At 43.5% G+C, this 10,047-nt stretch overlaps 1 protein-coding gene across 3 annotated transcripts; it reads left to right on the forward strand.

Moving 5' to 3' along the window:
- Positions 1–942: 942 nt before the first annotated feature.
- Positions 943–7,726, forward strand: RPS15A (ribosomal protein S15a). Of its 3 annotated transcripts, none has more exons than XM_053555886.1 (5): positions 943–1,068; positions 2,180–2,317; positions 2,907–2,986; positions 6,062–6,147; positions 7,593–7,726. In XM_053555886.1, exons 2-5 carry the CDS (start codon positions 2,185–2,187, stop codon positions 7,684–7,686), a joined length of 393 nt encoding a protein of 130 aa, XP_053411861.1. In that variant the 5' UTR covers positions 943–1,068; positions 2,180–2,184; the 3' UTR covers positions 7,687–7,726. The 3 variants fall into 3 exon arrangements, with proteins under 3 accessions (XP_053411861.1, XP_053411863.1, XP_053411862.1); XM_053555887.1 differs by lacking the exon at positions 943–1,068 and adding an exon at positions 1,102–1,441; XM_053555888.1 differs by lacking the exon at positions 6,062–6,147.
- The last annotated feature ends 2,321 nt before the right edge of the window (positions 7,727–10,047 follow it).

Below are 10,047 nucleotides of genomic sequence, written 5' to 3' on the forward strand. Positions count from 1 at the left end.
GCATGGCAGACCCTCGTGGGCCCTTTGCTGCCATTATCTCATCTGACATTCGCACTAACATTTAAGAGGCAGACATTATTATTACCCCCACCTTACTTCTCGGTAAGATTCAGAGAGGACAAGAGACTAACCTAAATTGCTTCTTGTCAGGGTGCAGGAGAGCAGATACAAGCCACCGGCTCAGAATCTCAAGTGCTTCTTGTTTCCAAACATCCGTGGCTCTCTCTTCTAAACTGGGAAACCCAGAACTCTGGAGGGTGGGGAAAAGAATGAACTATATTTGGAGCCCCAATAAATAATTTCTAAGTTTTTATTTTGTTTGTTTTTTTTAGACAGTCTCACTCTGCCACCCTGTGTCGAGTGCTGTAGCGTCACAGCTCACAGCAACCCCAAACTCCTGGGCTCAAGCGATCCCCTTGCCACAATCTCCCTAGTAGCTGGGACTACAGGCACCCGCCACAACGCGCGCGGCTATCGGGTCTTGCTCTTGCTCAGACTAGTCTCCAACTCCTGAACTCGGGCAACCACCCACCCTGGCCTCCCAGAGAGCTAGGATTACGGGCTATTCCTAAGATTAAAGGAGAGTCAAAAAGGACCCACTGCTTTAAAAAATGTATTTTTGACTGCTTCAAAAAAGTAATGCAGACGTCTCAGAAAAGAACATTTTGTATGGAGAAAAGCAAGGTTTGCATCCCAATTCCTAACGCCCTTTCCATAAGCAATAACTTCCGGAGGTCTTCCCAAAGATATTGTATATGCACGCGCATCAAAATGTATGGCGAACTGTTATTGCAATAAAAATTAGCAAATATCTAGGCCCTGTTGTTGGGGTTTTATTTTTACAGATTAAGTGCTAAAAAGTAATCTCTAACCCCTCCGCGGCCTCACCTGGTGAGATCGATTCCATCGACTCTCAACTACCAATCCCTGAGGAGACTCTACCTTTCTCCCCGCCTCTTTGAAGATCTCTTTTCGGGCTTGCATTCGAAAGTATCGCGATAGCCCTTCCGCTTCCCATAACTCCATGCGCTTCCACGCCCGTCCTTTTTCCGCCATCTTTCCGTGCCGGTGAGTAACTTCTTCTGAGGGCTCCAACATCATCCGTCCGCTGTCGGCACCATCCCACCATCTAAGGCTCGCCTTTGGTGTCCTGTGGGGACGCCGGACCCCTTTTGGGCAGGGAGTCTTGTCCTTGTGGGGGTCTGGGCCGGGTAGATATAAAGGCGGGCCATTCCCGGGCACCCCACGCTCTGCACTTTGGGGACCCGGATCCGTGGAGTGCCGGCGCCGGAGCTTTCGACCGCCTAGCCCCGGCTCGGGCCGCAGTGACGGACCTCCTTTTAGTGGCTGAGGCAGCTCCTGGACTCTGTGTGGCGGGAAGCATGAGGGATGGTGGCCTGCGGCCGCGCTGGGAGCTTGGGAGGCTGAGGGCACCCAGCAGGTAAAACTGCATCTTTTCGGGGTTGGCTGTTTTTCAGAGACTAACTTGGCTATTTGGGCTGAGAAGTTATTTCTTTGTTGTACTTGAAGGAGGTTGGATCTCTGCTCTTGGCCCTTTGAGCTCCATACGTAGGAGCTTCCAAAACTTTCATACATTAAAGAGTGCGTCTCATGCCCATTGGCGGTTTGTAAAATATTTATCTGTTGGGCACCACGGTACGTTTAATATTGTGCACAACTTTAAGTGGGAAAGGATGAATACCTTAATAGGTGCGCTAATAGTAGGTGGAAATGAATTTATTTTAAAGGACAACGTTCGCAGCACAAATTCTAACCTCAGAAATTGGGATAGCATTATCGGTGATTATCAGTTTCCATTCTGAATAATAACCGTTTCTTCCTGGTTATTTTCACTTGGGTAGCTGATAGTTCCCGCCAATTCTGAGGGTTTTCTTTTGTCGAGTTGGTTTTGTCCCACATCGTTTTGTAGGAGAGTGAGTAGTGAACGAGTGGGGTTCAAAATGTGGGGCTGATGTCTTGACTGTTTTGGTAACTGTAGAAGATAGTACAGGTAAGTCAAGGATTTGGGGGGTGCTGGGAATTCTGGAGAACCAGCCTCCTTGGGGTTAGGAAAACTTCACTACATTGGGGGCAGAAAGAAAAGGATGGGTTTGTAGTGGAATGATTGTCTATTGATGTTTGCATTGTCAGTAAAACTTATTTTGTTTTTCCTAAACAGCCATAATGGTGCGCATGAACGTCCTGGCTGATGCTCTTAAGAGCATCAACAATGCCGAAAAGAGAGGCAAACGCCAGGTTCTTATAAGGCCGTGCTCCAAAGTCATCGTCCGGTTTCTAACTGTGATGATGAAGCATGGTAAGTGCGCTGTTCTATGTTTTGATGTCAGACTATTTAAGGAATCTGTCTTGTAGAAATTAATTACGGGGGAGTAGTGTGTTAGTCATGTCTGGGTACTAATAATGGTGACTTGTGGGGCTACAGAGGCAACGTTCTGTACAAGTAAAACCATTAAAAGAATCACTTAGGGTGGAACTATTGGAAAAAAGTGGAAGCTTGTGTTTGTGACTGTTGCCTGGTAGGTGTTTGGGTCCTAAATGAAAACTAAGTCTTTGACAGGGCTCCTAAGCCCTTCTAGGACTTTGGGGTGGAGAGGAAAATTGTTGCCTGGCTTGGCCACAAGCTAGTCTTTGGGAGTGGAGGGCAATGAAGGGGCAAGGGAAAGATAATTCCTTTTAGAATTGAAAGGTGGATTGTTTTTAGTGTTGCCCACCAAAATTTTATGTATTAAAGTAGTTGTAAGGCTTAGTCTTAGAGCAACTGGTTTTCTCTACCCAGACTGCTTGGAGAAGCAGTCACTGGGATGATGTGAGAATGAAGAATGTAGTAGGTTAGGAGTGTAAAGATACAAGGTCTTCCATTTAATCCAGTCAGTTATGTTCTGTAGGTTACATTGGCGAATTTGAAATCATCGATGATCACAGAGCTGGGAAAATTGTTGTGAACCTCACAGGCAGGTTAAACAAGGTAAGAATAGATTTTATACATGAATTGTTTAACCTGGTGATATATGTTGTAATAGCTTTTGTAAATGCTGAAGAGTGGTGCCATAAGTTAATTGGCTAAAACTGTTCGTTTCTTTTTTGTCACATGTAATTTCATTTCTCTCTGGGGTTACTAGCTCTACATTTATGTCGGTTGGCCTAGTATTTGTGGGGTGTGAGCTATCTAAAGGGAGGTGGGGTGCAATTAATGCTGGTGCTGGTATTTGGATATTGTACTACCCACTTCATTGGCTTGAACTTGGGTAGCTCAAACCTCTAAACTACAGTATAAATAACTTGCCTTTCCTTCCTTGTTGATGTATTCTTTTGTTTGTTTTTTTTAAGGAGACAGTCTCTGTCATCCCTTGGTAGTGGCCTCACAGCTCATGGCAACCTCAAGCTCTTGGGCTCAAGCCTCTTGCCTCAGTTTTTCTGATTTTAGTAGAGATGGGATCTTCTCTTGCCTGGTCTCATCTCAAGCAGTCCATCCTCCTGAGCCTCCTAGAGTGCTAGGTTTACAGACCCACACCCAGCCACTGGGTTTTTTGAACAAAATCTTTATCCTCGAGTAACTGGGACCCTCTAAATACAATATAAGTAGTTTTTCTGTTTTTGATAGCATAGGTCTTTGATATCTGTGCTGCTATTTGTCTTACTAACAATGTAACCAGGGCCGTGCTTGTGGCTCAAAGGAGTAGGGTGCCTGCCCCATATGTTGGGGGTGGTGGGTTCATACCCAGCCCCAGTCAAAAACTGCAAAAAAAAAAAAAAAATCAATATAACCAAGTAGATCTGTTTGTCTTTGAGGTTTAACTAATTGAATGTATTTTGAGGACAAGTCACTGAGGCTACTACTCTGCTTTCTGTGTTCAAGTTTGTAGCTTTCAGATTCCCTGGGAGTCTGATAAGATCCTTTAGTCTCAGACCCAGAGAGTGAGTTGATTAAAGTCCGTAGCTAGTGATAATTGCTGGATTGGTATGGATATTTTCTGGTCCAGCAGGTTCTATTTTTAAAAGAAATTTCACTACATAATAAACTTGCTTATCACGTGTGGCTGGAGGTAACTAACCTTCAAAGTAAAAAACTAAGGGATCTGAGGTCTTCCTGGAAAGATTTGAAGAACTTTTGTAAGGCTAATTTTTAATTTTGAATCTTTCACCTTATAGTTACTAGCCATTACAACCAGCCCCAAAGTAGGATTTAGATTTGCTGTTGTCACTCTGACCTTCACAGTGTGTTTTTGAAGTGAGAGTTGTCTTTTTTCTCTTCTATTTAGGAGTTAGGGAAGACTCAGGTTTGAGTCATGCTGAAGGTGTCTCTCCTAGTTAGTAACTGGTGCCAGTATACAGTTTAGCACTTAAAACTATCCTGCAGAAAATTGAGTTGGTGTTTTAAAAAAACCCAACTAAGTTTCACAAGTACTGTGTAACAAATTCTCCTTGGATGTTCGCAAATTCTTGTTTGCGATACGTAATAGCTTGACAAACTTGAATGGAGCATTTTCTGAATGGAACTTACTTTGTGATATACTCGGTCTGTGGTATACTTGTTGAAAAAATTCTAGCCTTAGACCATTAAAATCTAAACTATACTTAACTGTGACTTTGGGCAAAACAAATGTTTTGGTTTCTCTGAAGTTAATTACCCACCTTCATAAAAGAATGTCTCTATCTTTTGCATGTAAAGGATGGACCAACCTTTATTGTGAAAATGTGTAAATGGAACTGGGAAGTAAGATAGTATTTAAAGACTAGATGGACTAGAATTCAGTTCTCTCTGGGTTGGGTGGGAGAGGTCATGCGGGTTTAATTCTGGCTAAATGAGAGGGATTTTGCTTCTGGAATCAGGTTGAGTGCTGCATGTAATACAGATGTGAGAAAGGTTGGTCTTTCACTGTAGCTTGCTTGGAGGAAACTGGTTTTCCTATATTCCTTCCATTTGGTGTGGGATTATCTGTTAGTCAAGTGACAGCAAAAGTGATTGGGATAATGGTAGAAAAAAGGAGAACCTGAGCAATCTTCCTGGCATAGGATAGTTGAGCCTGTTTGACAAGCCCAGTTTTGGTTTATGTGGGTCAAATTTCTGCCTTCAGGAAATGTAACATAGAGCTGCTATGAAGTTCTAATCTCAGAGCCTTTATTTAAAGCATTTTGGCGTCTTTTTATAATGTTCGGTTGATGTGCACACAACTGTTTGCCTGCTGTCTTGGCCTTCTGGAGTTTTACCTTAAGAGTATTGATCGCATTGTTATCACACTGTCAGTTCTTGCATTTGTGTAGTGGGAGCCTTTCCACAGTGATGTTTTTAAGTATAGCAGTCATTTGTAAAGCAGATCTTGTGAGCAGGAGAGCTTAAGTTTATGGATGATCATACACGTATTATGTTTTAAGATTGGCGTATAATTGAGTTATTGTGCTGTTGGAGTACTACCCTCTCATTTTGGAGGCTAGTTGTTGTCTGTGTCCTAGTAGCAAAAAAGATGAGGTAAATGTAAGAACTCTGCTCTTTCTGCCTTCCATCACTCTGCCAGGTGGTTAGTTGGGAAAGATTTGCCTGGGGTTGCAGGGTACTATCCCTCGGAAATGCATAGTAGCATCTCAGTGGAGGGGGCAGCAGTTCTTAGCTCAGTGCCTGTGCAGTGTGTTCCTTAGACATTTAATACTTGGCAGTTTTTAGTTTATGGGCTTAAGTATTTGAGACATTGCTATTTCTTTCAGCCTTATTATATAAAAAAGATTTGACTGTACTCTCCCTGTCTTGGTCTCTTTAGCTTTTCAAAATGTGGTCATTTGTTCTGGAACAGCTCTTCCAGCCCACAGGGGTGCATACTGACCTAGTGCTTTGGATTCCACCTCTGCAGGTGGTTGGCCTTGGAGGCAGACAGTCTTGGTATATTTTTTTGAATAGCATTTATATCAAAGATGGTCTGCAGAGTAGGTGCCAATCTAAATGCTGAGTTTGTTGGTTTGTGTGACTATTCAGTTATGAATGCCATCTTGTGTTACTCGGTTTTTGTTATTGGTAAAGTTTGAACAATTCTTCATTACTCTTTAACAGTGTGGAGTGATCAGCCCAAGGTTTGATGTGCAACTCAAAGATCTAGAAAAATGGCAGAATAATCTGCTCCCATCACGCCAGTTTGGGTGAGTTGGCTTTCCTCAATTAAAAGAAGTTACCTTTTGTTTGTCACATTGCTTTATTTTTTCTTTTAATTTTTTTTTTTTTTAAGAGGTGAGATTTTCCTATGTTGCCTGGGCTGGAGTGCAAGGGCTGATCACGGGCACAATCCCAGCTCACTGGTTTCAAACTCCTGGGGTCAATTAATCCTCCCAGTTTGGCCTCCTGCACCACGGGGTCCACCTGTCACATTTCATGTGCTGGTCTTCAGGTTTGGGAGGCACATGAGAGCTTAGGACCGTAGAGTTCATACTGTGTGTTCCCTGTGATCCAGGATTCTGGCCAGAATCACTTCAGAACCCTACACCTTTGTGGGAAGGGGTACTTCAGTTTGAGAACCTTTATCTTCCTAAAGAGCCTGAATTCAAATCTTTGTCTTTTTTTTTTTTTGAGAATCTCTGTTGTCTTTGCTAGAATGTTGTGGTGTCATATCCCACAGCAGCCTCATTCTGTTGAGCTCAAGCGATTCTCTTGCCTGCGCCTCCTGAATAGCTAGGACTACAGGGACCTGCCACAATGCCTGGTTACTTTTTCTATTTTTAGTAGAGACAGGGTCTAACACCTTGTCAGACTGGTTTTGAACTCCTGAGCTCAGGCTATCCACTCGCCTCCACCCCTCAGAGTGCTAGGGTTACAGGCTGGAGCCACTGTGCCCAGCCCTTTTAATTTTTTTTAAAGAGACGATCTTACTCTATCACTCGGGCTGGAATGCAGTAGTGTGATCATAGCTCACTGTAAAACTCAAGATTCCTGGGCTTATGCTATCCTCCCTCCTCAGCTTCCTGTGTAGCTGGGACTATAGGCACATGACACTATGGCTACTTCTTATTTTTTTGTAGAGACCTGGTCTCAAACTCCTGGCTTCAAGTGATCCTCCTGCCTGGGTCTCCCCCAACTGGTGGGATTATAGGCATAAGCTATCTCATCAGTGAGATGCTGATTTTAATGCTTCCTACTTAACTTCTACTTTATGCTTATTACCTTGACCCTCTTAGCAACACATGAGGTAGCCAGATGTTGTATACAATACATGAATGTCTTGCTGTATAGTAGCTTATCTGTTGTACATACATGAGTGGCAGAAACACAGTTTAGACTCAGATTTATCTGAATACTTTAATGCTTTAAACTCCCTGTCTCTTTTTGAAGTTAGTATAATTGCTTCCCAGTGTTAGCAGAGGCCAGGTGTGTGGGTGTGTGTAGCTGGGGTCTCTAATTGGGCTTTGGTTCAAGGAGCCACATTGTACCCTGTCAGCATAGGTAGTCACCAGCTTATGTAAGCAGCCTTAGTTCCTGTGTGCCTTACAGGAGGCTTTAGCCACTGCTGGGTGGTATTGCTGTTTTTCTAAACCAGAAAGCAGCTCTGTGTTGAATGTTAAACTCACCAGCATTTTTCTTTTCCGTTCCATAGTTTCATTGTACTGACAACTTCAGCTGGCATCATGGACCACGAAGAAGCAAGAAGAAAACACACAGGAGGGAAAATCCTGGGATTCTTTTTCTAGGGATGTAATACATACTGAAAAATAAAATGCTTCAATGGACTCTGATGCTTCTGTTGGTCGTTTTGAGCCTTTACAGCAGTGTAGCAAGAGGATCTGGGGATGTACAGCCATTGTATTAATCGGTGAATGCTGTTCCATGAAGTGAACAAGACAAGACAGGTTTGTAGTGTCTAGCCTTCACCCTCATGGCTCACCAGAGATTGGTGTATCCAGACCTAGGCCATTGAGTCTTGAGTTGGGCTTCAGGTTTGGGAAACTTGTGTGATTGCTTTACGGAGGAGAAGCCCGAGGGAGGTATTTTGTAAACAGTAAAAGTTTCATGAAAGTAATAAATGCATGGCTCAGTGCCTGTAGCACAGTGGTTATGGCCTTGGCCATATGCACCAAGGCTGGCCAATTCGAACCCAGCCCGGGCCAGCTAACTGATGAAAACTGCAACAAAATACCTGAGCATTGTGGTGGGTGCCTATAGTCCCAGCTACTTGGGAGGCTGAGGCAAGAGAAGCACTTAAGCCCAAGAGTTTGAGGTTGCTGTGAGCAGTGATGCCATGGGACTCTACCCAGGGGGACAAAGTGAGACTGTCTTAAAAAATAAAAAGAAAGTAATATATGCATAAGAAAACAATTAGCTGCTCTCCAACAAAACCAGTTATTTGACACTTAGTTTTGGTGTGTTTATTTTGTTGGGCTGTGATCATTCTGGAAGGTAATATTTTAGTTCCTGCTCAATTTTTATATCCAGTTGTAATAGACAATTGCTGGGAATTGTTTGAATAGGGTCTGGTGCTGTGAACAGGTTCCTCCTGGAGGCGAGGGAGCTGAGGAGACAGTGGTGTGTCCCTCAGTTTCTGGTCTGCCTTTGGCGAGCCAGGCATTGTTTAAGAGAGACTTGACTTCTGGACTAGGACATGGTAGATAGCTAGGAATGCCCTATAAATGTGGCAAATATCAGTTCCCATTTGTTAGAAGAAAGTGATTGGAGAGGCCTGTTTCGATTTGGGGGCTTCTGATACCTGGGAAGCTCTTGAATAAAGAATATGGTTTTGTTGGGCTCTGACAGACCAGAATTGAGATCTGCTTCTCCACTTGGTAACCTCAATTTCCTTATGAGTAAATGGGAATAATACAAAACCTACCTCAGCATTGAGAAAAGTAAGTATGTAAGATACACACTGAGCACAAAATTGTCATAGTATTATGAAGTTGTTTTTGTTAGGCACAGATGTGAAGTCCCGAAGAAACTTCAAGGGGCTTACAATTTTTTTTTTTTTTTTTTTTGAGACAGTCTTACTATGTCACCCTTGGTAGAGTGCTGTAGCATCACAGCTCACAGCAACCTTAAGCTCTTGGGCTTAAGTGATCCTCTTGCCTCAGCCTCCAGAGTAGCTGGGACTATAGGCCTGAGCCACCACGCCCTTCCAAGGAGCTCATTCTCAGTGCCAATACATTGTAAGGTCTAGGATGACAGGGCCCGTGTTTGCTTTGTTTTCTTTTCATATCTCTGGTTCCTGGCACAGAGCTGTCTCAATAAATACATGTTAATTGAATAAGTAATTTCCTTCTGAGCACAGTCTGCAAAAATAGAACATAAAATGGCTCCATATGCGATCACCATTTTGTGGGGATCCTATGGTCTTTGAAGTGGTAAGGAGTGGGGAAAAAATCTGGCTAGGGAAAAAGTGGGTGACTGGGCTAGCATTTAGTAACATTTATGCTAGCACAGAAGAAGATGGCTTTTAGCCCATGTTTCTGAGATCTGTAAGGTTTAACATGATCTGGGGCTGCTGTAGCCTGACAGCAGGGACAGTACTGGTACAATGACTTGGCTCAGAGACTAGTTCTTTCCCTAGGTAGGGGGGCCAGCACCTACCAGTTCTCAGCTTTTAATCTACCGTTAAGTGCCCTTTTTGAAAGAAAGTTTCCATGTCTTTGAGTATGCAGATAACTGTTATTGGTGAGTTCAACTTTCATTGCATGATGATCCAAGAAAATACAAGGAATAATTTCTATACTTTTAAATTTGCTGAGGTTAGACTTGTGACCTAAATTGATCATTTTGGAGGATGTTCCATGGGCTGATGAGAAGAATGTGTATTCAGGTTGTTTGTTTTTGAGACAGAGCCTCAAGATGTCACCCTGGGTAGAGTGCAATGGTATCACAGCTCACAGCAACTTCCAACTCTTGGGCTCAAGCGATTCTCCTGCCTCCACCTCCCAAGAAGCTGGGACTTCAGGTGCCTGCCACAATGCCCAGCTATTTTTTTGGTTGCAGCCGTCGTTTGGCAAGCCTGGGCTGGATTTGAACCCACCAGCTCAGGTGTATGTGGCTGGCGCCTTAGATGCTTGAGCCAGAGGCGCCAA

The sequence above is a fragment of the Nycticebus coucang genome, chromosome 12, assembly GCF_027406575.1.
Source record: "Nycticebus coucang isolate mNycCou1 chromosome 12, mNycCou1.pri, whole genome shotgun sequence".
Lineage (NCBI taxonomy): Eukaryota > Metazoa > Chordata > Mammalia > Primates > Lorisidae > Nycticebus > Nycticebus coucang.